We start from the raw sequence: 26,722 nt of genomic DNA, 5'->3' as shown, positions 1-26,722 counted from the left end.
ATATAGAGTAAAAGAGTTTTTTAAAAACTCAGAAATGAAAACCCAGTAATATTGGCTTTATATAGCATACTCAGAATGAAGATAAAAACAGCCACTTCTTCATAGGAAAAGATGGTTAAAGAGAAAAGGACAAAGAGCCAGAGAAAAGTCATAGTGTGAGGAAAGAAACTTTTGAAAGACAGAAAAAATGGTTGAGTAGAGAGTGAATGCTGTATGTCCGATGGCAGTTAAATATCTGAAAGTATAACCATTCATGAATATTTTTATAAATGCCAATTTTACCTTACAGTTGAAAAAATTTAAAAAAAGGCAGACAGCACCAGTGTAGCATGCTTCACTATTTTATTTAAAGTTAATACTTGGCACATGGTTATCAGGAAGTATGTGGCTTTTTAAACCTTAAGATGAAAATCTGTTTTTAATTTTTTTATACCTTTCAAAGTGTTGTATATAGCCGGACTCATGGAACCACATTTCTGACATTGCATATTCTGTAATTACTATATAGATTTATCTCAGTGGATTTCTTCCAAAATGTGATGCAGACCACTCTTTCACCAGTCTTTCAACCCCAGAAAGAAGTTTCATCTTCATAAACAGTCGACCAGTACATCAAAAAGATATCTTAAAGGTAATCTGTTTTAGGGGAAAAAAAAATCATTTGAATTGGAAATTTGGAACTACCTCTATCATTAGTCACATTGTAACAAGGACTAATTCTAAGAATTTGCTCTAAAATAAAGAAAAAGAGATATAATATCATTTATTAAGCATGCTGCCTGATAAAGAGACATATAACATCTCTCTTATTCTTCACAGCAATTCTATAATGCGTTATTATCCCCACTTATAGTGAGGAAACAAATGTTCAGTGTTTCTCTTAGGCCACGTAGCCAGGAAGTTAAGAGTTAGTAGTTTTATTTGAACCCTAAGCCTTCAGAACTTCCATGACATTGTGATTTTTAATTATTCAGCCAGTTTCATTGGACATTTGTACTTGCTATGAATGCTTGTGCTTCATTTGGCTTCAAGCCTCCAAAGGAGTATTACTACTTATATAATGCTTTTCCTTTTTTTTTTTTTTTGAAATGCAGTCTTGCTCTGTTCCCCAGGCTGGAGTGCGGTGGTGCAATCGCAGCTCACTACAGCCTCCACCTCCTGAGTTCAAGCGATTCTCCTGCCTCATCCTCCCAAGTATCTGAGATTACAGGTTTCTGCCGCCATGCCCAGCTAATGTTTGTATTTTTTAGTAGAGATGGGTTTTATCATGTTGGCCAAGCTGGTCTTGAACTCCTGACCTCAAGTGATCCACTCGTCTTGGCCTCCCAAAGTGCTGGGTTGACAGGCATGAGCCACTGCACCCAGCCATGATAATGCTTTTCCTAATAGGCAGTTGCATCTACTCAATTTCTCAGTTGAATCTGCTCCTTTTCATTGTACTTTAAGGTTGATGATATTATCTTTATTTGCATATTTTTCTTTTATTTATTACATGTATTTCTAGTTAATCCGACATCATTACAATCTGAAATGCCTAAAGGAATCTACTCGTTTGTATCCTATTTTCTTTCTGAAAATCGATGTTCCTACAGCTGATGTTGATGTAAATTTAACACCAGATAAAAGCCAAGTATTATTACAGAATAAGGTAATCCTTTTCAGATAATTTTTTGTTATACTATTTATAAACATATTCCTGTTTTTATATAAAAAACTGTTTATATTTTTCTTTATTTAAAATATTGTCTATTATTTTCATATTTTCCCCTAAGATTTGTTAATTTGTATTTTTAGGAATCTGTTTTAATTGCTCTTGAAAATCTGATGACGACTTGTTATGGTCCACTACCTAGTACGAATTCTTGTGAAAATAACAAAACAGATGTTTCCGCAGCTGACATCGTTCTTAGTAAAACAGCAGAAACAGATGTGCTTTTCACTAAAATGGAATCATCTGGAAAGAATTATCCAAATGTTGATACTTCAGTCATTCCTTTCCAAAATGATGTGCATAATGATGAATCTGGAAAAGACACTGATGATTGTTTAAATCACCAGATAAGTGTTGGTGACTTTGGTTTTGGTCATTGTAGTAGTGAAAATTCTGACATTGATAAAAATACTAAGAATGCTTTTCAAGACATTGCAATGAGTAATTTATCATGGGAGAACACTCAGATGGAATATAGTAAAACTTGTTTTGTAGGTTCCATTAGGCACACCCAGTCAGAAAATGGCAATAAAGGCCATATAGATGAGAGTGGGGAAAATGAGGAAGAAGCAGTCCTTGAAAACTCTTCAGAAATTTCTGCAGATGATTGGAGCAGGGGAAATATACTTAAAAATTCAGTGGGAGAGAATATTGAACCTGTGAAAATTTTAGTGCCTCAAAGTTTACCATGTAAAGTAAGTAATAATAATCATCCAAGCCCTGAACAAAAGAATCTCAATGAAGGTCCATGTAACAAAAAATCAAATGTAATACATAGTAAATCTGGACAGATTACAGCTTATGATTTACTTAGCAATCGAGCAATCAAGAAACCCATGTCAGCAAGTGCTCTTTTTGTTCAAGATCGTCGTGCTCAGTTTCTCATAGAAAATCCTAAGACTAGTTTAGAGGATGCAACAGTACAAATTGAAGAACTGTGGAAGACACTGAGTGAAGAGGAAAAACTGAAGTAAGTTTCCAGAGCTTGCATGTGACCTGAATGTTCGGCTATTTCCATTCTATATGACTCACTGTTTAAAAGGAATTATTTATGGAAAAGCAGAACGGAAAATAATGGCTTGGATAGAGTACCTTTTTTGGTAACACTTTTTTGTTGTTAATTTAGGTTTTTTGCTGGACGGGAACTTGTATTATTTTGTTTTTTGTTTAATATAAGCCTTAACTGCCTTCTGATTTATTAAGTTTGTTGTTAAAGGTTTTCCATTCATCTTAATTTCAAATCACCATTATCTTCTATTTCTTTTTGTTTTATGTTTAATAACTTCCCTGTGGTAGAACTTTTTTAAAAAGCTTTTGCATTATAGCAGTTATAATTGATGTTTTTAATACCTTAACTGTTCCCTTTCTAAATTGGTCTCCAAAATATGTAACACAACACAGAAAATTTAGTATTGCAGATTCAATTTAGGGTTGTTTATTCATACTGTTTCTATTCAGTATAACTTGAGGCTTGCTTCTAAGATGCATTATTTATTATAACTTATAAATGATAGTGGGTGTTTTTATTATGTAAATAGGTGGTTTGATCTGTCTTTGATTAAAATATTACTTGCCATCTTTAGATATCTGAATAAATGTTCCAAAATAACATGATGAATGTTTCTAATTGACTTAGGACACTTAATATAAACACAAAGTATATTCTGGTGATCTAACCCAGCAGAAAATGAGAGTGGAATTATACCTCCAATCATATACAGGTATCTAAGTATCTCAATATTATGTCAAGTATGTGGACACAATTTTAAAGGTAATTCATCATCCAAAGTTTTTATTTGGTGTTAAACTACTTAAATACTTGACCAGTATTTTTATTTTTTTAATTCTTTCCTTAGCTTATTCAGTCTTATAAAAACAATATCAATTTAAAATGACAAAGACCACTATTAACACCAAAACAAAAAGCTTCCATAAAGCTTTTCTGTTCAGCCTTTTTTTGTCAGGCTTTTTTTTTTTTTTAAGTGGGAATGGTTACTGTGTTTTGTTCTTTTGGAAATATCCGCGAAAGTTGACATTTTGAAGTGTGAAGCCATTACCCCGTTTTACCACCCATCGTCTCACAGTCAGTCCTGTTAGTCCTGTTTTATCCATACTTCCATTCACTTTCTTTCCCTTTATTATTCTGAAGCAAGTCATAGTCATATCATCTATTTCAGTATGTTAACTCTGAAAGATAAAGATACTCATATTTTAACACCATAATAAAATTGTTATAACTTTTTTTAAAGGTATATATTCTTTAACATATCAAATACTCAGTGTTCAAATTTATAATCGTTTCATAAATGTCAGATTTTTAAAGATTTGTTTTGAATCATGATGCAAATAAAGTTCACATAATTGTGATTGTCTTTAGTTTTATCTAAATGATACAACTATGCAATTTAATGGTCAGGGGACTTAACTTTTACATGCAATAAGCCCACAAAAGTTGAATTGCATTGCCCAAGGAAATGAATTGAGAATTGTCTGGGAATAGGAAAAAAGCATAGATACTTCAAGTTCTTATGGAAATAGGGACAGTGTACAAGCTTATGATGAAAACTTACCTTGCTGACTGTTCCTTGCAGCCTCACAACAGCAGGTATCTTTCCAGTTGCCTTTTGGGGAATGTTTGCATTGTTTCTCCTTGTGGATCCCAGGGTGTCAGGTTACTAGGATTATGATTAATAGACCTCATCTAAAAATCTGTTTACCATCAATTACTAGAATATTTCAGGTAATATTCTGGGATCAATTTTATTTTCTCTCATATTGCCGTAAAGTAGACAAAAGAGACATTGATGATCAAGACAGGCCTCTGAAGCTTCACCTGGGTTCTAACCACAGTTCTTTGTTAGCTTTTTATTAAAAAATGTGGACCGTCTCTCGTGGATTGTTGTGAGGATTAAATAAGATATTGTGTGTTATGATATAAGATCAGTTACCAACACATGACTGCTCACAATGTCAGTATGATCAGTTTTTAATCTATGAAAGGGAGTTTTTCTGTTGAGAATAACATTTTTCATTTGCTGAGTCAAGATTAAATTGAATTTGGAGGCCAGAAATAGAAACCTGTGAGGAAAATATAGGTATCTTGGGATCAGAGGTCTACTGTATGTCACAGAGTACTGTGCTAGAACCTTTCAGAGCCAGGGGTCCTGGGACCATGATCAGCTAAGTCCGGAATCATGATTAGTGAGAAGGTAGAGCAAAAATGGTATGACATCCAAGAATCACACCAACTACCACTTCTCTCCCTGTCTTTATCTTGGAGTTCTTTCCATGAATCTAAATTCTCTAAGGTATATTAAGGGGTATGAGAGCAGACTCCTCTTCTGTAGAACTTCAGTCCATCCTTCCTTTTCTTTCTTCTTTTTTATTTCCTGTTTTCCTTTTCCTTTCTTCTTCTCTCCATCCCTCCTTTCCCTTCCCTTCCTTCAACTAGGAAATGTTAAGGGCTTTCTGTGTATAAGGCCTGATGTACTCTAGCTAGTCACTTCAGTTACAGATAAAACATACTTTACCGACTCATGAATGGTATAGGCTAGTAACAAGAATGTGATGAGCTTTAAGATATAAGTTTTAAATTTAAGGAGTTATAGAAACACTTGGAAATTGGACTTAATATTATCTGTGGGACAGGTAATGCTTCCCTGCATAGACATTAACCAAAAGGATTTTAGGGAATTGTGGAGGTAGGAGGAACATTAAGTGAGAAGGCCCAGAAGCTACAAGAAGCATGGTATTATTAAGATTTTTCTCTCTGACAGGAACAGAATATGAGAGAGTATGAGTAAAGAAAGATAGGGGTAGGTGGAGGACGGACAATGGAAGGTTCTCAAAGCTATAACAAGGAGCTTGAATAAGGAGTAGGATCAGGATTATTCAGTTATTAAAATCCTGATGAGAGCTTGGGACAGACTTTGGACTCAGGGGGTTACTTTCATTGTTTTAGTTCTTCCTTTCTGGAGTTTGTTTCTTCTTACTCGCCTTTCTTCTAGTGAATTAAAATTCAGATTTAGGCATGTGCGCTGCCACTGGGGTCTCGGTCAGTTGACATTAGCTTGAATTTTCATTGGCAGTAGTTATGAATATGTTGCTATTTAAACTAAGAAAAGTATTGCAATTATGAAAATGATAAACTTTATAACTAAATGCAATGTTTAGTCACAAGAACATTATTTGAATTGACTTATGGTCAAATCAGGATTAATATTTTCCATTCAGGTTACTAAATCCCTTATTGGCATTAAGTACAACAGTACCAGCTGCTTTTACTTAGCATTTATTTAATAGTCCTTTGGACATAACTTTTTATATTTCCCAAAGAACTAATTAAATTGACTTCTTCAGTAAATCGAAAGATGAATACCATATGTGAAAATTTGCACATTATAATTAATTACAAATGGTGACCTTTGTTTTGAACTCATTTTACCATGGCACAGGAAAAACATTTAATTTGAATGTCTAAGAGCTAAAAATACTATTTCTAGGACATGTAGAACGTAAACTATTGAAAATCATGTGTTTTATATAGCTAATCCAGAATCTCAGATTCTAAGTAGAAAATATCTTTAAAATTGTGAATATGGGATGGTAATGGAACCAAAGAAGCCATTTATTAGTGTAGTTTACAAGGAAACATTCTCATCCAGATAACATTTCTTCATTCAGCACACATGTACTGAACACAAACTACATGCCATGCCGTGGTCTTCTGTCTGTTAAATATCACTTTTCACATTTAGCACTGTTCTCTCAATAATATTTTATTTCTTCACATTCCATATTTTTCCTTGAGATTATTATATGCATATAATAAAATTCAGCTATTAAGAGTATGAGACTAGAAATGGCCATAATTCTCTAGTGTCGAGTTTAAAACTTTCTTTAAAAATAATCTTTTAGCAAAGTTACTTAATTTCCAACCATTACTCGCACCTTCGCTGTAAGATTTCTGTTTCTTGGTAGAAAATAATGATAGCAAAACGTTTATCACCATTTACTCTGTGCTAAGTAGTATTCTACATACTTGGCACACTTTAACTCATTTAATTCTTCACAACAAAACTGAAGTAGATAATATGTTACAGTAGAGCATAGTGAGACACAGAAACATTAAATAATTTTAATAGGTTTATAGAACTACTAAGTGGCAGAACCAGGCCGGGCTGTCTTCAGGGTCTGTATTCTTAATCACCACACTTTGCTGAACACATAGCAGTAGTTTCCAATTCTGGCTGTGTACTGGAATCACCTGTGGCCCAATCTCAACCTAGGCCTAGGAATTAGAAGCTCTGAGGGTGGGATCCAGGTATCACTTTTTAAGAAAAGGGGTGACATTAACCACTGTACTATTGTCTTTGGCTCCAGAAGTTTCATTTTCCTCATATTATTGTTGACAAAAAGTTCTCTTTAACTTTCTAACCAGTGTAATGTTTTTTAATTCTTGAGTTCTTAGAATCTATCCAATATAATTTTTGAAACATCCATTATCTTGTACCTTTGAAATTGATTTATAGGGAATTCCTCAGATCTGGAATTGACCCATTTCTTTATTCATTCTCTCTTTTTCTGATTGCTTGTGGCTCAGCACTTTCTTGTGGCTCAACTAAAAAAAAAAATTTTTTTTTTTTTTAGGAGGGTCTCTAGTTCTGTCAGTTACTGAGGAAGGAGTATATACTGTTGCCATTCTGGCTTCTATGCTTACTATTTGCATGGTGTATCTTTTTTCAGCCTTTTAGACTGTCATGTCTTTGTATTTCAAACGTTTAAGTCTTGTAGATAAAGTTGGGTGTTACTTTTTAAATTCAGTTTGATAATCTTTGCCTTTGGATTTCAATATTTAGTCCATGTAATATAATAACTGACATGGTTGGGTTTAGGTCTGCCATTTTCCTGTTTGTTTTCTGTTTGTCCCATCTCTGTTTTGCTCTTCTGTTCCTCCTCTCTGGGGGGAGAGGAGGCCTTTAGGGCTAAAAAAAAAAAATACATTTTAGTATCTAATTTTAATTTCTTTATTGAATTTCCGTTAGTTTTTGCTTTGGTGATTACATTATGTATCCCTATCATAATCTACTTGGAGTTAATAAAATGGAAAAATCCTGTAAATATAATTTCACTTATATTTGGTGTCACTCCTTAATAGTGCACATATACTGGCAACTAATTCTCATCTTTTTCTGAAAATGTCTATTTCATCTTCATTTTTGAAGGACTTTTTTTTTTTTTAATGAAATAGCCAAATTCTGCGTTCTTTTGCCACTTAAAAGATTTCATTGCCAGCCGTGTGCGGGGTGGCTCATGCCTGTAATCCCAGCACTTTGGGAGACTGAGGCAGGTGGGTCACCTGGGGTCAGGAGTTTGAGACCAGCCTGGCCAACATGGTGAAACCCCATCTCTACTAAAAATACAAAATTAGCTGGGTGTGGTGGTGCATGCCTGTAATCCTAGCTGCTCTGGAGGCTGATGCAGGAGAATCGCTTAAAACATGGAAAGCAGAGGTTGCAGTGAGCTGAGATCGTGCCAGTACACTCCAGCCTCAGCAAAAGAGGGAGACTCTGTCTCAAAAAAAAAAACAGATTTCACTGTCATCTGGCTCTTTACGATAGCCATTATTTTTGCTGTTTCCTCTTTGTATTGTTTTTTTTCCTCTCTGCTTTCAGGATTTTATCTTAATCTTTGGTTTTCAGCAGTTGAATCTCATATACCTACCTGTGAATTTCCTTGCATTTATTCTGTTTGGAGGTTTGCTGACCTTGCATCTGTAAGTTTTATTTCTCCAAGTTTGCTGATTATCAACCCGAATTTCTTCATATTTTATTTTCTTTCCCATTTTTCCGTTTTTTATCTGGGACTCCAGTGACATATATATTAGATTGTTTGTTTTCCCATAGATCACCGCAATGCCTTTCCAGTTGTCTTCACTTTTCTGTAAAGTGGACACAACACATTTTGTCATTTCTATTTTGATCTGTCTTCAACTTTACTGACCCTTTTCCCATCTCTGATCTGCTGTTAAGCCTATCCAGTGAAAATTTAATTTCTGATACTATATTTTTTAGGTCTAGAATTTCCATTGTATTTTTTGTTTTATAATTTCCACTTCTCTGTTGAGATTCCCCCTTCTATTCTCGCATGATGATGATCTTTTATGTTTAATGCTTAAGAGTTTAAACATTTATTAAAATTTGTTTTAAAATGGTTTTTTGATAATCCTAACATCTGGGGCATCTTGAGGTTGGCTTCTACTGACCACTTTTTTTTTTTACCATGACTCACATTTTCCTGTTTTGTTAGAGTGGTAACTTTTGAATGTACAGTGGGGCATTGCAGATGATACGTTTAAAACTCTGGGTTCTGTTATCTTCTTCTGGAAAGTTCTGATTTTTGTTCTACCAGGTATTTAAATTACTAACAGATCATCTTGAGCTGTGGAGGTTTTGTTTTTCACTTTGTTAGGGAGAAGCTGTTTCAATTTTGTTCTTGATCCCAGGGCAACTTCCTTAGTTTAGGACGTAGGTTTTTCATCATAGGATGTGGACCTCTTCCAGTTTTAATTGAAAGCCCAAAATGTTTCCCAGGCCATGAAACTGGAATTCAGCTTCCAAACTTTGTTTCCCCTGCAATGAGCAGAAGCTGAAATCTCTGTTCAGCTCATTTAGCCTTGTAATGGCTGTTTTCCTTTGGGTTCCCACCCATGGGATTTTCTTTCTCAATTTTCAGTTGTTCTGGAAGCAGATGGCTCTGTGTCTTGGTGACTCGGGCTAATAACATTGCAACATTCTGACTGAGTTCTGACCACCCTGCTCCCTCTTAATACCATGGATTGCCCCTCTGGGTAAAAGTTGTATAAATGTGGGTCTCTGTCTCTTTTTTCGCTCCCGCAAGGAGTGAATCCATTGCAAATTTTTCCTACTTTTGGCTGTTCTTCAGTGCCTACTTTAAATAATTGAGTTTTGTTTTTGTTTTTTTGAGGCAGAGTCTCGCTCTGTCGCCCAGGCTGGAGAGTGGTGGCATGATCTCGGCTCACTGCAACTTCTGTCTCCGGGGTTTAAGCGATTCTCCTATCTCAGCCTCCCAAGTAGCTGGAACTACAGGTGTATACCAACATGCCTGGATAACTTTTGTATTTTTAATAGAGACAGGGTTTCTCCATTTTGGCCAGGCTAGTGTTGAACTCCTGACCACAGGTGATCTGCCCGCCTCTGCCTCCCAAAGTGCTGGGATTATAGGCATGAGCCGCCATGCCCTAACAATAATTGATTTTTATATTTTGTTAGGTGTTTATCATAGTTGTATGCAGGAGAGTTAATCTAATACATGTTCCTTTGTCATTACTATACCTGGAATGCCAGTTCTTTATTTTTATAAAATTTACCTCAGTTGGTTAATATGTTTCTGATTATGATCTCAGTTCTATTTTATTTCTATTCTTAGATATGAAGAGAAGGCTACTAAAGACTTGGAACGATACAACAGTCAAATGAAGAGAGCCATTGAACAGGAGTCACAAATATCATTAAAAGATGGCAGAAGAAAGATAAAACTCACCAGCACATGGAATTTGGCCCAGAAGCACAAGTTGAAAACCTCATTATCTAATCAACCAAAACTTGATGAACTCTTTCAGTCCCAAATTGAAAAAAGAAGTCAAAATATTAAAATGGTAAAGATCCCCTTTTCTATGAAAAACTTAAAAATAAATTTTGAGAAACAAAACCAAGTTGACTTAGAAGAGAAGGATGAACCTTGCTTGATCCACAGTCTCAGGTTTCCTGATGCATGGCTAATGACATCCAAAACAGAGGTAATGTTATTAAATCCATATAGAGTAGAAGAAGCTCTGCTATTTAAAAGACTTCTTGAGAATCATAAACTTCCTGCGGAGCCACTGGAAAAGCCAATTACGTTAACAGAGAGGTATGATGATATAATATTTTTTAACTGTAAAAATACTTGTTATAATAGTTCATACTAGATTAGAAATTGAAGGTAGAAGGTTGAGAATGTTTCCTAGTAAGGATTAGTGGTTTTTGTTTGTTTTTTTTTAGTCTTTTAAAAATTTGACTTCTAGGCCAAGCACTGTGACCCACACCTGTAATCCTAGTACCTTGGGAGGCTGAGGCAGGTGGATCGCGAGGCCAGGAGTTTGAGACCAGCCTGGCCAACATAGAGAAACCCTGTGTCTACTAAAAATACAAAAATTAGCTGGGTGTGGTGGCGCACACTTGTAGTCCCAGCTACTTAGGAGGCTGAGGCAGGAGAATCACTTGAACCTGGGAGGCAGAAACTGCAGTTAGCCAAGACGGCACTTTGCTCTCCAGCCTGGGTGAAAGAGCGAGACTGTCTCAAAGAAAAAAATTTGATTTCTAATCCTTAATGGAATTGTTTATAAATAATATCAGAATACATAGTTCACTTCTACATTTAATAAATACGAAGTTGATTTCTCTTGTACATTAGTAACTTCTCTGGGGCAATTTTGAAGTTAAGATTGTCATGACTTTATTCCATTATGTACTTATTGTTTTAACAATTTCAAACACATAATGAAATAGAAGTATACAATGCATATCTTTATCAGTAATTATCAAGACTTTGCCACATTTGCTTTGCCTTTCTAGGAAGTATATACACATAAATTTTCTTTCCTTTGCCAAAGAAGTTTAGAACAATTCCCCTTCCTACATCTTTCATTACTTCTCTCTCAAAATATGGCTGTTTTCTCACCTAACCACAATACCTTTTTCATACCTTACATAATAATAACTCCTTGGAATTGTTCCTCATTATGTCAAAATGCCTTTTTTTACAGTCTTTAAAAAATTTTATTTTTAATTTGTATCTAAACAGGATCCATGTATTACATTTGGTTATCTTGTTTACTTGTCTTAAAAATCATTTTATTATTGTACATACTGAGTCATTTGTTCAGTGGAATGTCCTATTGTCTCTGTTTGCTTTCTTAGGGTGTTCAGCTTCTTTTTCTCTCCCCCATGTTTAATTGAGATTTAGCTCAGGAGGACTGAATACATTTAGATTCTACTTCCTGGTGCATCTACTTAATGGATTGGCTGTGTGCTTTATACTTCATCACATCAAAAGGCACTGTCACTAGGTTCAGCTAATGACAGCCTGTCTTTCACATGAAAGTTTCTAATCAACTTTTCCATGTAGTGGTGCCATTCATTGATGATTTTTGCCTGAAATAATTTTTTTATTGGTTGTAATATAGGGTACTTTATTTTCCTATTCTATATGAGCAAATTGCTTTCTGTAAAAATAAATAACCTTGGATGACAAAGCCTGAGGAGACAAAAATAAATTTAAAGATTAAAAAATAATGACTAACTTATTAACATTTCTCTTTTTTAACTTAATATTTCGTTTTTAGTCGAACACAGGTAGAAGAGAATCATGACAAAAACAATAAAAACCTGAAATTTAAAAAGATAAGAATTTGTTCACTAGGACACATCATTAGATAACTGTTTCAGAACTTACAAAAATAAAGCAGAAATCATTTATAAAATGTGTTAAAAGTCTTGTTAAAGATACTGCAGTCTTGGAAGAGAAAAAAATAAGGACAGAACACAGAAAAACATCTGTTAAGTCTGTCTTTTTAAATAAGGCAACAGCAACCATATTAACCAAAACCCAGTATCTTTCATTGTGTTCTCTTGAGATTGGCTTAGGAAACTGTGGCTTAGGAAACTGTTGGAGGAAGAATTAGAAAATAGTTCCTTAGGCTACATTCAAACAGTTTAAACACCTGGTGGTGCTTTTTGCTTTCTTCTCTAAAAAAGAGCTAGGGTACATCTGAATTTTTAGACTTGACTGCTTTTCTGAATGGCATTTATAAACTTCATTTACATTTCAAAAATCTTTTTGTGATTTTTAAATTAGAGGTTTTAAAAATATTTTTATATGTGATATTCTGTTATTCAAAAAACAAATACATTAAAAACTATTATTTTGGGACCATATTGGCCTGAAAATAAATCTTTCTTAATTGAGCCTAAATAGGAATAAAGCTTAATTCAAAATATATATTTTTTTTCTTCTTCTTTTGGAGTGTGGCATCCCCATCACAGTTAATGATGTAAGTTTTTCAGAACAGAGTCATGGACTAATTTATTCCCACAATGTTGCAATATGGACAGGGTAATTATAGGTTGGGCCCAGTTTTCTTGCCAGAGTTCTAATGCTGTTTGTGTAACTCACTTCTGGATGGAATAATTTTGGTAACTATAAAACATAAAGTAAGGATTCAATAATTACAATGATGGCTAATATTTATTGAACATTTACTATATGATAAGAACTTGGCAAAGTTTAATTGTGGAGCCTGCACCATTAATTGCTATACAGTATCATAATCATTACCACAACCACCATCCCTACTGTCTCTCAGATAGATTTTTAGGATATTAGTTAAATGAAACAGAGTACATGTAAAATACAGCCAAAGCTCTCTTCTCTGTAATATCAGCTCTCACAGCCAGTGACTGTAATACATCCTGACCAAGCCTAAAACCAATATGGAAGGTTAATTTGTACCCTAGATAATCTTTGGCTTCCTCAGAATTCTTCACCACTCAGAATCATTTCATGTGCCACCTTTGGCAAACATGCCATACCTGCAGTAGACTGAAAGAAGCTCTCCCAACCTCTAAATTGATTAATATATAAGTTCCTAGAAGAAAGAGATACATGTTTATCTTTTTGTTACAGAAGAAACTTGGCATAGCAATTGAAAATTTGGCAGAATGGACCACCTAACTTGACTATTATTGTGTCTGTTTTGAAGGGATAAAATGGAATTATTTTTAAATTTTTCATTTGTATTATATTTAGAGAGAGCCATTTTTAAAATTTCACATTGATTTGTAACATTCTAGAAAACAGATTGTCTTCTTCCTGTTCCTCCTTTCTGTATACTGTGTGCAGTAGATATCAACAGAAATGTAAAAAAGTGGTTTCTCATAGGGCTACTTATATATCTTTGTATTTTGGTTAATGATAACACTTGTCAAAAGGCCCTTGGATTAACTTTTTCCCATAAACCCTCTATTTTGTGTATTTAATAAGTTAAAGAGCCATAATTTCTTTTGCAGTCTTTTTAATGGATCTCATTATTTAGACGTTTTATATAAAATGACAGCAGATGACCAGAGATTCAGTGGATCAACTTACCTGTCCGATCCTCGTCTTACAGCAAATGGTTTCAAGATAAAATTGATACCAGGTATGATAGTATGGTTTAATATTTTCTGATATGGAAAAAATCGCCTTGTTCCAAGAGTTACGTTTGGGTTTCATGATCTACAGATATGATGGTATATTTTTTTCTCACTGTAAGTACAGTGTTGTCTGTGTTAAAACATTTATTTCAAAAACGTCACCTCTGCCTGGAACAAACGAGTTTGGCATCTCTTTCAGTCTAGTGCTTTGCATTTGCATTTTCATAATGAATGAAGTAGTTTTATTGTAATTTTTGTCATTCTTTGACACAATAGTCAAACTGCCTGCTTTGTTTAAATTATTAAAATACTCTTTTAGATGATGACACAGAATTATGTAGGGTACTGGAATGGCCTCACAGAAATGGCCATCTCTTCTTTTTAAAAAGCATTTGCTTGTTTTGCCAATTAGACGTGTAACATCAGCAGTCGTGCTGTATGAGAATGGATGATTTGATACAAAAGACTCATAATTCTCTTTGCTCAGTATGGAAATTCATTGGGGGGATTTTTAAAAAAAAAGAAAACCCGTCTGGCTAGAGACTTCAGTTTTCCTGGCTGGCCCCTTCTCAGCTCTTTGTAGTTTTCATAATCAACTGCCTTCTGCCTTACCTTCTGTTGCTTTCTCTTCATCTGGTATCAAAGGGTTACAGTGAAACCATGAGGAAGGTCTCCACTGTCTTCCTTCTGCCTCTAATCTTGTCATGCCCAAAGTATAGAAAAACAGAGTTCAACCAAAACAATGTTTGAAGATTTTTAAAGGAATGTTTTACTGAGATATGAAAATAAGTTAAAAGAATATACAAAAACCATGGAGCTGGGTATATAAAGAAAATACTTTGACGTCCCAAACATAAACTAATTTTACTTGATTTTTGTGGTTTTAAGGATACCTAACCTAAACTTCTTACCTGTCACCTCAATTCTATTAGTCCAAATCCCAGCACTACCATTTAAAAACAATGTGTTTTGGGGCAAGTCAACTGGCCACACTGTTTTTATTGATAACAACTAATAATTACTGAATTATTATGTACAGGGCTCTATTCTAAGTATTAAATGCATTAATCTCCCTAATATCCCTGTAAAGTAGGTTCTATTACTGTCCCCATTTTACAGATGGAAAAATTGAGGCACAAGGAGTTAAGTTTGCTCAAAGGGACACTATTGGTAGAACCAGGATTTGAACCTAGGCAATCTGCCTTTAGAGCCTAGCTGTTAACTCATTTATTATATTGCCTTCCTGTCAAAATTTAGCCATTTACTCCATGAAGTATTTGTGAGCATTAACCAAGGTAACAGTTAAATCAGTGAGCATGGTACTTGGCAATGGGAGATGCCCACATAGTCTCTTTTCTTACCATCCTTCACCCCCCTTTAGCAGGCTTGCAGTCATTTCTTTTAGTCTTCCTAGAAATATTTCTTCCTCAGGGTCCCTGGCATCTTAAAATTTATGTGAAGTGAATTTACTTGAAGCAAGGGATAGGTGGGTGTGTTTGTTTTATTGACTTAATCTGTTTTTCTAATTAACTATATGGCGTTGTTGGCAAGTACCAGTTTTTTCATGAAAGATATTAAACAGGCTGGGCATGGTGGCTCACGCCTGTAATCCTAGCACTTGGGAGGCTGAAGTGGATGGATCACCTGAGGTCGGGGGTTCAAGACTAGCCTGGGCAATGTGGTGAAACCCTGTCTCTACTAAAAAATACAAAAATCAGCCAGGCGTGATGGCAAGCACCTATGATCCCAGCTACCCAGGAGGCTGAGGCAGGAGAATCGCTTGAACCCAAGAGGCGGAGGTCACAGTGAGCCAAGATCATGCCACTGCATGCCAGCCTGGGCAACAGTAAGACTCTGTCAAAAATATATATATATATATGTGAAACAGCAGGCGGTGGTTGTTGTTTTAAGGATAACTGTTCTTTCTTACCTCCCACTCAATTCCAAAAGCATATTTATTTTTGAGCTACCCGGTAAGTTTATATCTGACAGATGTTTTCAGCTCTTAGCTTTTAGATAGTATTTTTAAAATCTTATTAAATGCCTGATACTTTCAATAGTATCAAAGATGCAAAAATATATTAAGTCATCTGCAAACTGACTTTATTTGATTAGATGATCATCAGCATTATTTCCCTTGTCAATAACAGAGCAAGTTAAAGACACTTATGTTTTCTTTCTTCATTTCTTTGTTTTTTCATTTTTAAAAAATAAGTTGTATTTTCTTAACAATTCTATCTTGTGAGAGTATTGTTGTATTACAGTAACTTTGAGTCAACAGTTTGCCTGTAGTCACAATATATTTTTGGATAAGAATAAAAGCATTTGAAAGAGAAGGAATACATCTGGCCTTGAGAGAGAAGATTCTCAGTGTGACCCTAAGAACTTTACATGCTAATGGGAATAGCTTTCTGTCTTGCATAAATAAGAATTCCATATTTTAGGAAGTGAAAACTCGTCAAACCACTTACTCATTTGATATATTTTCCCTGAAAATTGGTAGGCATTTCACAGTATTTTATGGAAACTTTTCAAAGGTTATTGTTACATAGTTCCAAATGTCTCTAACTTTTCCATATCTGAATTTTGCAAACACAGAAGTAAAAATATTGCTCAATTTCCTTGTTTGTTGTCAGATACTTCTTATCCGTTTCCACTAGTAATTCTGTGAAATGTGTGTAATTTTCCAGAGCAAATGTAGTTAGTATTAGACTTTTCATTCTAATCATACTGTAAAAAATATAGGACTACCAATAGTGAAAAGTCACTGAGACTGATATTTTTGGAAATTTTCATATCTATAGGTAAAAGAGATGTGAACTAGAATATTCTACTACTACTTCTTTACCTATCCACACAAAGTTTTGAGTTCCATTTACATTCCCCCTGTTGCTCAAACTCACTTTGTTTCCACTGTTAGTCCGTTTGTGTTGCTATAAAGGAATACCTTAGACTGTGTAAGACTCAGGTAGACCTGAGACTAAAAGAAATGACCGCAAGCAGCCTGCTTTATAAAGAAAAAAAGTTTATTTGGCTCATGGTTCTGCAAGCTGTACACGAAGCATAGTGCCAGCATCTGCTTTCCTTTTACATGTAAGTTCCAAGTTTAAGTCATTTCTTTGCTCCCATATCTGATGGTAACCATGCCACTTCTTGAACAATTTGCTGCTTAGAAATTTCTTTCACTAGATAGCGAAATGAAATAGTGATAGCCTAGGTCATCACTCTTAAGTTCAAACTTCCACAGATCCTAAGGGCAGAGGTATCCAATCTTTTGGCTTCCCTGGGCCACACTGGAAGAATTGTCTTGGGCCACATATAAAATACACTAACACTAACAGTAGCTCATGAGCTGTAAAAAAATTACAAAAAAACTCTCATAATGTTTTAAGAAAATTTACAAATTTGTGTTGGGCCACATTCAAAGCCGTTCTGGGCCATATGTGACCCATGGGCCACAGATTGAACAAGCTTGCCCTAGGGCATGGATACAGTGTAGCCAAAATCCTTTCGAGGACGTAAAAATGGTGACATTTACTCCAGTGCCCAATAAATTCCTAAATATCATCTGAGACTTTATCAGCCTTTTCATTGTCCATATTTCTATCAGCATTTTAGTCACAACCATTTAACCAGTTTTTAGAAGTTCCAAACTTACCCTTATCTTCCTGTCATCTTCTGAGCTCTCAAACTCTTCCAGCCTCTGCTCTTACCCAGCCCCAAAACTACTTCTACATCTTCAGTTATCTTTATAGCAATGTGCCACTCCTCAGTACTAATTTTCTGTGTTAGGTCGTTTGTGTTGCTATAAAAGAATACCTGAGACTAGGTAATATATAAAGAAATGAGATTTATTTGACTTGTGGTCCTGCAAGCTGTACGTGAAGCATAGTGCTAGCATCTGCTTCTGGTAAGGGTCTCAGGAAGCTTACATTCATGGCAGAAGGAGACGAAGAGCCAGCATGTCACATGGTGAAAGAGGGAGCAAGAGAGAGATACCAGGCTCTTTTAAACAACCACCTCTTGTGTGAACTACCACAGAGACCTCACTCATTACAACGGGGATGGCACCAAGCCATTCATGGCGGATCTGCCCCTATGACCCAAGCACCTCCCACTAGGCGCACTTTTAACTGTAGAGGTCACATTTCGACATGAGATTTGAAAAAGACACACATCTAAACCATATCATCTTCCTTCATTGAACTCTGTATCTTATCCTGTAATGCTTGATAATAGATTATTATATATTATTCTCCAGTAGTTCTCTGGGAAAAATGTTAGGATACCGTCCGTCTCTGTCGTCTGCCACCATTGCACCTGCCATCCAGGTCAAGGATCTAGTCTGAAATTGGGAACAGGCAAGGGATTGGGTTATTGAAGTCTCAAGATTTGTAACTCAAGTTATATCACATGTCTTTTTTAAAATTAATCCTTGATAGCTACTACTTATCCAAGATTGGACTGTCCCTTTTCCTTTAATTCCAGGAAGCATTATGTAGACTTCATGAAAGAACACTGTTATACAGATACAGCCAAAGAAGACAAATCTTTGCTATTTTCAAAAAACCTGCATTCTAAAGCCAAATCTGATGCTTTGAAATATGTGCTGTTATGAATATGTACCCCGTTTTAAATCCAGTCCTGTAGCTAGTTTTTAGTCTTATTTTATTTTTTGAGACAGAATCTTGCTCTGTCACCCAGGCTGGAGTGCAGTGGCACAATCTCAGCTCACTGCAACCTCTGCCTTCTGAATTAAGTGATCCTCCCATCTCAGCCCCCCAAGTACTGGGACTACAGGAACGTACCACCACACCCAGCTAATTTTTTTTTGTATTTTTGGTAGAGACGGGGTCTCACCATGTTGGCCAGGCTGGTCTCGAACTCCTGATGTGACTCACCTGCCTTGGCCTCCCAAAGTGCTGGGATTGCAGGTGTGAGCCACTGTGCCCAGTCATTTAGTTTTATTTTAATCACTAAGAGTAATTTAAGTAACAGTTAACATGTCAGTTTTATACATTGTCCTGGTAAAATATTTTGAACAACATTAGTATTTTCTTCTAATTAGTAATATGTTAATAAGTTACTGTGTGACTTTTTATAATTTGTAAGTTAAAATCACAGAAATAATTCAGGCCTTTAGATATTAAAATGGTACAGTAGAATTTGAAGAGCAGCAGTTGTTAAAACACTTAAACTGGTTTTATTTTAATAAATATCATGGGACTCCATTTTCTCTCCAAACCAAGAAATGATCTAAACAAATGTAAGGAACAAAACAGCAATAACTGAGATTAAATTAAATTATATAAAGCACATGTGGTGTCAGTGAGCACTTATGACTCAATTGAAATCCTATGGGAAATTACTATTTGTTTTCCAACTAAGGAACAAAACTTTGTCCTGACTATATTAAAATCTAATGAGGTTTCACTAAATTGTTTTAACAGCAATTTTTGTTTTTAATGGACATGTTCTGGAATATAAACTTAACTATGTGGGTTTTTTTCTTTCAGGAGTTTCAATTACTGAAAATTACATGGAAATAGAAGGAATGGCTAACTGTCTCCCATTCTATGGAGTAGCAGATTTAAAAGAAATTCTTGATGCTATCTTAAACAAAAATGCAAAGGAAGTTTATGAATGTAGACCTCGCAAAGTGCTAAGTTATTTAGAGGTATGCATTATTTTATACATATGTTATCATATACAGGGATCCCAACTCCTGGCCATGCCTGTTAGGAACCAGGCAACATAGCAGTAGGTGAGCGACCTGCCAGTGGGCATCACCACCTGAGCTCCGCCTCCTGTCAGATCAGTGCAACACTAGATTCTATAGGAGCACAAACCCAATTGTGAAGTGTGCATGTGAGGGATCTACGTTGTGCACATCTTGTGAAACAGTTTCCTGAAACCATCCCCACTTGCCATCTGTGGAAAAACTGTCTTCCACGAAACTGGTCCCTGGTGCCAAAAGCTTGGTATTATAGATTGGCCAGACTTTAAGATACTTATTTCTTAAAATAGTAAATTATTTCCAAATAGTAAAATATTTTCTGTAAGTTTTATTACGTATTTGCAAGAAGAACACTATTAAAAAAACACTTCATTAAAAGTTTTCCATCGTAGACTGACTGTGGTAAACTCTATCATGAATTCTTACCATAACATTTATTGGGTACGTGAAGAAAAACCTTACGAATGAGATGTTTTGCAGTGAAGTTCTTTTTTAAAAAAATTTTTATGAATAATCCCCTTAGAAGGGATTCAAAATAATTCTGCCTTTATAGCATATAGTTATCTAAAAAGTATTGTAATATAATTCTAAGTCCTGATTTCATCAAGAGCAATAGAAGGGAAGGAAAGTGAAAGATCTGAATTGTTGAATAAGTGGAAATTTTCATTTTTGTGACAGTATTCATCATAAATGAGAAATGTAGCAGTGGGTTAAAAAAATAAAAGGATTAAGGAAGGTTATAAACTTTAAAATGTCTAAGATAGTAGCAGGAAGACAATAATGTTTACATCTATATCTATATCTTGTAGATATCCCTCAAGATTGACTGGTATTATTTAAAATACAAATGTGAATTCTAATGAAGTTTTTCTCCCTTTTTAAAAATGAGCCATTTTTGTTTACAGTTGATAGTGTGCCTGCTGTATTCTGAAGGTCAGACTTCCTTAACAGGAAAGTCTGCTTGTTACCCCTTCTGAAGTATGTATTCAGTAATGTTCTGTAAATCCTTTAGGAGCTTTGTCCCATGGGAATTCCCAGCCTTTTGTGGGGGTAGCTTAACATTGATAGTTTCTAGAGACTTCAAGGGAATATACTCTTGTGAAACAGTTAGTATGAACTTAAAGATTGAGGGAGTCGTAGGAAGTGTTTTGTGTACTGAAGAACCCTGTGGGGAGAAATATGATTTCAGAAATAACAGAAAAAAGGTAATTGGGACTGGTTTTAAATATTTGTTTGCTAATACTTTACCTTTCAGTATATTAAGGCAGTAGTGGTATGAGTGTTAAGAAAAATGGCCTGGAAAAAAAGGAAAGAACTTAAACCACAGGGATGCTTCTATTTAAGGTCAGTAAGATGAATCAGAGAGAAAGATAGGAAAGTGAAAGGAGAACCAAGAGAGGGGTGGATATAAAAGGCAAGGAAGGAACAAATTTTAAACATAAGCCGTATCACGTTCTGTATGAGAAGACCATCAGATACAGCTGCTAGATGGAAGTGATAACATTGAAGAGAACCACAATGGCAAAGTACAGTTGTCCTTCTGTATACTCGGGATTGGTTCCAGCACCACCTGTGGATACTAAAATCCAAGCATACTCAAGTCCTGCAGTCAGCCCTGCAGAACCCACATAAACGAGAAATTGGTCCTCCGTCTGTGTGGATTTTGCATCCCATGATACTGTATTTTCTATCACAGTTAGGGTTGGAAAAAAAATCTGTGTATAAGTGGACCCGCACAATTAAAACCAGTGTTGTTCAAGGGTCTGCTGTAGTAGGAATAGAAGACATTTGCCAGTGGTTAAAGAGTGGAGCAGTAGTGGGAAGGTAGGCAGCAAATCACGTGATAGTGAAAGGAAGGAAAGAGTATGTTTGGCGTGTTTGGATTGAATTGGTGCAAGACTGACAATAAAAAGTTGCAGAGGAGGCCAGGTGCAGTGGCTTATGCCTGTAATCCCAGCACTTTGAGACTCTGAGGCGGGCAAATCACCTGAGATGAGTTGTTTGAGACTAGCCTAGTCAAATGGTGAAACCCCCTCTCAGCCAGAAATTAGCCAGGCGTGTGGTGCGCACCTGTAATCCCAGCTACTCAGGAGGCCAAGTGAGGTAGGAGAATTGCTTGAACCCAGGAGGTGGAAATTGCAGTGAGCTGAGGACACACACACTGCAACAGCAGCCTGGGCAATAGAGAGAGACTCTGTCTCAAAAAAAAAAAAAAAAAATTGCAGACGAAATGTTTCCAAAAAGGCCTCAAGAGAGAAGATAGGATATGAATGTAAGGTTTAGAAAGTAGAAACTCTCTGAATCAAGAACAGAAAAGGGGAAAAATGAAAATATTTATATGTAAACTTAAATTTTCTTAATCATTAGAACCTGTGGAATTTTAGGTGAACTTGAGAGACATCATGTTGATATATGTGATAAAAGAGTAGAAGTTACCTGCTGAGAGTGGAGGGGTTGTGGGAAGGCATTTGTAATTTTAGTACAGTAACAAAGATCTGAAAATAAGAGCTGTAGGTTACTTAGAGAGGAATAAGATTTCCAGGTGTCATTGAGGGCTCATAAAAGTTAACATTTGTGTTGGGTCCAGCCAGAACAGTTTTGTGACTCTAAACCTTGCTCAGAATTTGTCCAAGGGTAGAGATTAGCAAGTTAGATATGGTAGAAGAACAAGAGGTAAATGAGTGAAGGAAACCTGAACACATTATATATAAGACCTAGGGTGTTAGACCCTAGAGGGATATAAAGATAAATTAGATTCTAGTAAAAATGTAAAAAGAATGCAGGTTGCTAAAGCTAGCATCCTTAATGTCTTACTATTCCTACCTTTAAGGAAAGATGACACAAGGGTGCTAGTAGGTCAGGAGAATAAGGAGGGATTGGAAAGATTAAAGGTCAAAGTGAAGAAAAACATGTTTAGTTGAAATAAAGGAATAGGATGGTTGGAAAGAAGGAGGGGTGAGTTGTTAAAGAGAATGTTAGGACTCAAGATCTTTGAAGTACAGCAGTTTTAAAAAATAAATCTTAAGCCAGCTTTGCTAACACTATCTTATCCCCAGACCCTCAGTTCTCCTTACCTCAGAAAACAGCATCACAATACCAGAAATATGGACATGATCCTTGATTCTGCATCCCTCATAACCAATCCATCAGGGAGTCTTCACTCTACATTCAGCTCATGCCAGGAATCTTTATACCCCCGTCCCTCTCAGCTTCCATGACCCTAGTCAAAATCTTTCATCAGGACAGCAGTGGTTGCCTGCAAGACTCCTTGCTGCTTTTCTTAACCTGCCTACCTCAAACCACCTGCCTCAACCCATAGCAGTCAGAGTGATTGTTTTAAAATGTGAAACAAATTTCAGGTTTTTGCTTTGGAAAAAAAAAAAAAAAAGCTGGGCATGGTGGCATATACCTGTAGTCCCAGCTACATAGGAGGTTGAGGCAGGAGGATCACTTGATCCTGATCAAGCTCACTGCGGTGAGCTGTTAATTGCCTATTCATTCAGACCAAAACACCAGTTTCTTACCCTGTCCTAAAGAGTGATCTAGCCTCTGCCTAATTTCCTTTTCTTGTTTTTCTCTTTTCACCACTATGTTGTACCCACACTGAACATTTGGTTCTTTCTGTTCTGTCTGCCTGTTATGCTTTTCTTTCCCCATGACCTTTGCATCGAGGTTTCTTATTTATTTATTTTGAGAAAAGGTCTTGCTCAAAAGCTAGAATGCAGTAGCATGATCACAGCTCACTACAGTCTTGACCTTCAGGCTCAAGTGATCCTCCTGCCTCAACCTCCATGTAGCTGGGACTAAAGGCATATGCCACCATGCCCAGCTTTATTTTATTTATTTATTTATTTTTTCATACAGACTGGGTCTCACGGTGTTGCCCAGACTAGTCTCAAACTCCTGGTCTCAAGCAATTCTCCAGCCTTCATTTCCCTAAGTGTTGAGATTACAGGCCTGAGTCACCCCACACCCAGCCTGGTTCCATATTTAAATTCAAGCCTAAAGCCATCTCCTCAAGTAATCTTTTTCCAACTCTACAATCACTCTATCATGTGGCCCAGTTTAATTTTGTGCATTATTTATTGACTAAAATGTTCTGTCTTTTGTCTGTTTTCTGTTTCTCTGCACTTGAATGTAAATTTCACAAGAGCAGGGGTCTTGTTTTTTGGCTCACCACTACATCCTCAGAGCTGACAACATAGTGGATGCTTAACAAATTGTTGTGTGAATTCATAATAAGATGAAAATAATCAATATTTTGTCTTCCTTCTTGCCAGGATAATATGTTTTCTGCTTCAGGGTATATCATGGTAAAATGTGCGACTTTCCTTTTGGACAGGGAGAAGCAGTGCGTCTATCCAGACAATTACCCATGTACTTATCAAAAGAGGACATCCAAGACATTGTCTACAGAATGAAGCACCAGTTTGGAAATGAAATTAAAGGATGTGTTCATGGTCGTCCATTTTTTCATCATTTAACCTATCTTCCAGAAACTACATGACTAAATATGTTTAAGAAGATTAGTTACCACTGAAATTGGTTCTGTCATAAAACAGTATGAGTCCGGTTTTGAATTATCTTTGTATTTTGCGCTATATGGTTATTTTTTAAATGAGAATTCACTGACTTGTTTATATATTGAAAAAAGTTCCAAGTATTGTGGAAAGCATAAATAAACTATTATAAACTATTCATTTTATTCTCAAGAACCAGCCATCATAATAATTACGAGTTATAGTCTTAGAATTGGAAAATAGGTAGTATTCCTGGGTGGTTGATTTACTAGGTCAGCTCTGTGCAGGGAGAAATCGACATCACACATACTAGCGTATCTGATAAACAGTGTCAATATTTCTTAAACTACGATAGAGAGACAGAGTGGGAGAAAATGAAAAAATGAAGTTCAGAGGAAGGAGAAAAAAACAGAAATCTTTCCATTAACTTCCATTTAGGGAGTAACAGATTAGATGTTGCTGTCTCTGTTATTTGGTAATTATTGGATTTTGGGGTCAACATTTGTCAGAGAACATTGGAAGAACTAGATTTTTAACAGAAAATTTAGGTGATTTTTTGTTTGTTTTTTGTTTTTTGAGACAGAGTCTTGCTTCTGTCACCCAGCCTGGAGTGCGGTGACACGATCTTGGCTCACTGCAACCTCCGCCTCCCAGCGATTCTCCTGCCTCATCCTCCCAAGTAACCGGGATTACAGCCACCCACCACCATGCCTGGCTAATTTTTGTATTTTTAGTAGAGATGAGATTTCACCATGTTGGCCAGGCTGGTCTCACTCCTGACCTTAGGTGATCCCCCCACCTTGGCCTCCCAAAGTGCTGGGATTACAGGTATGAGCCACCATGCCAGGCCATTAGGTGAAAATTATTTATTGTACATATGCCCCTTCCAAAAACCAGGTCCCACAGTGCACCAAAATACCTTTACAAAAAGTTGAAACATGATTTTTAATGAGTATATTTGTTGTGCAAAGTAAGATATGTTATACTGGATAAGATGCCTCCACACACGCACCATCTCCCATAATTCTCAAAGATCATCTTTAAATTCCTAAGATCCTTCTTGTGTTAAGAAGCACAAATTGTGAAACCTGGATTCTGCCTTTTCTTCTGGCAACATCATCCTGTTTTGCATGACCCAAAATCCTGCTTCCCCCAACTCTCCATTATCCCTTTTGTAAATGTGGAGAGCTTACTGGGAGTAATCATTTTAAATTAACTGGGTAAACTGAGGGAAAAGAGGCTATCAAAAGACGAAATTTGCATCATACATTTGCACTTGCCCTAAGTAAAACGACTCATTTTTTAGCCAATATAGTCTGTATTGATCCTACAACTATCTTGTGGATGAAGAAACTCATTTTTTCCTACCAGTTTTGAATTGTGCCAAAGCAGGTTGGTAGGAATGGCAGTAGGTATTTACCACCTATTTGCTAGATAGGTTAAGCACTTACCTTGGATGATCCCATTTAATGTTCACAATGAATTTAAAATTGTAGGTACTGTTGAGATTCTAATCCCAGAGCTCCTGTTCTTAACCACCGTTATACTGCCTGCCATGAGAAATGGGCCCTAAAGAGTTATTTGGGTCAATAAAGCATGGGTAGCTGGGGACTATTAAACACTTCCTGACACCACTTTAACGAATGCTGGAGCAAATCAACCTTGGGGTGCAACTTTTTTTTTTCTTTTTTTTTTTTTGGTGACAATCCCGCTTTGTCACCCACGCTAGAGTGCGGTGGGGAGATCTCGGCTCACTGCAACCTCAGCCTCCCGGCTTCAAGCGATTCTCCTGCATCAGCCTCCCGAGTAACTGGGATTACAGAAGTCCGCCACCACGTTCAGCTAATTTTTGTCTTTTTAGTAGAGATGGAGTTTCACCATGCTGGAGAGGCTGGTCTGGAACTCATGACCTCAAGAGATTCGCCCTTCTCAGCCTCCCAAAATGCTGTGATTACAGGCGCCAGGAACCGCGCCTGGCCACGTTTTTCTAACGGTGACGAGTAGCAGCTGGTCGTGAATCAGCTGCTTTTTCCAGAACAGGAATGGGCTTCAGGTGAGGGTCTAGCGTCGCCCCACGGACCAATCTTGGTTCACGAGGCCGAGGGCAGCCCAGCAACCACGCGGAAGCCGGGCAATCACCCGCAGCGCTCCCATCCTCCGCAGGTCTTTGCAGCAGCCCCAGCACCACCCGCGGGACGAAAAGGGCTGGAGCTGGGGGAGGCCACGGTGAATCGCTGGCTCCCAGGAAGGAGGTAAGGGCCGCTGCGGGCTGGGAGGCTTACCCGGAATTAAGGGCGAGGCGAGGAGATCCGAAGGAAAGGGAAAGCCTCACTCCAACTTATTCATTTGCCTCTTTAGTCTGGGTTGCTAGAGCCCTTGGGCTGGGAGAAGGAGTCTTAAGATGTGAGTTCCAAAGTGCTCTTTAGACCCAATTGTGTTGATTAGGATCCCAGCCTTAGCTATAGCCACAGGGCTGACCCAAAGCCATATGGAAGTGAGG

The 26,722-nt window shown here is 36.6% G+C and overlaps 1 protein-coding gene across 5 annotated transcripts in view; it reads left to right on the top strand.

The window, feature by feature from the left end:
• The window catches only part of PMS1 (PMS1 homolog 1, mismatch repair system component), an 87,497-nt gene extending 63,095 nt beyond the window's left edge, over positions 1-24,402 (top strand). For 4 of the 5 annotated variants that reach the window (XM_017500719.2, XM_037728559.1, XM_037728560.1 and 1 more), the window contains 7 exons: positions 509-631; positions 1,505-1,648; positions 1,795-2,681; positions 10,160-10,642; positions 13,840-13,970; positions 19,482-19,642; positions 24,045-24,402. In XM_017500719.2, the coding sequence (XP_017356208.1) occupies positions 509-631; positions 1,505-1,648; positions 1,795-2,681; positions 10,160-10,642; positions 13,840-13,970; positions 19,482-19,642; positions 24,045-24,209 (2,094 nt within the window). In that variant the 3' untranslated portion in view covers positions 24,210-24,402. Of the gene's footprint in view, positions 1-508; positions 632-1,504; positions 1,649-1,794; positions 2,682-10,159; positions 10,643-13,839; positions 13,971-19,481; positions 19,643-23,982 lie in introns of all 5 variants that reach the window. The other variant, XM_017500718.2, reaches the window with a different exon arrangement.
• Positions 24,403-26,722: the final 2,320 nt, after the last annotated feature.

This window comes from Cebus imitator, unplaced genomic scaffold, assembly GCF_001604975.1.
Source record: "Cebus imitator isolate Cc_AM_T3 unplaced genomic scaffold, Cebus_imitator-1.0 Scaffold268, whole genome shotgun sequence".
Classification (NCBI taxonomy): Eukaryota; Metazoa; Chordata; class Mammalia; order Primates; family Cebidae; genus Cebus; species Cebus imitator.
The sequence above is the reverse complement of the archived record's forward strand: the minus strand, read 5'-3'. Positions and strand labels throughout refer to the sequence as shown.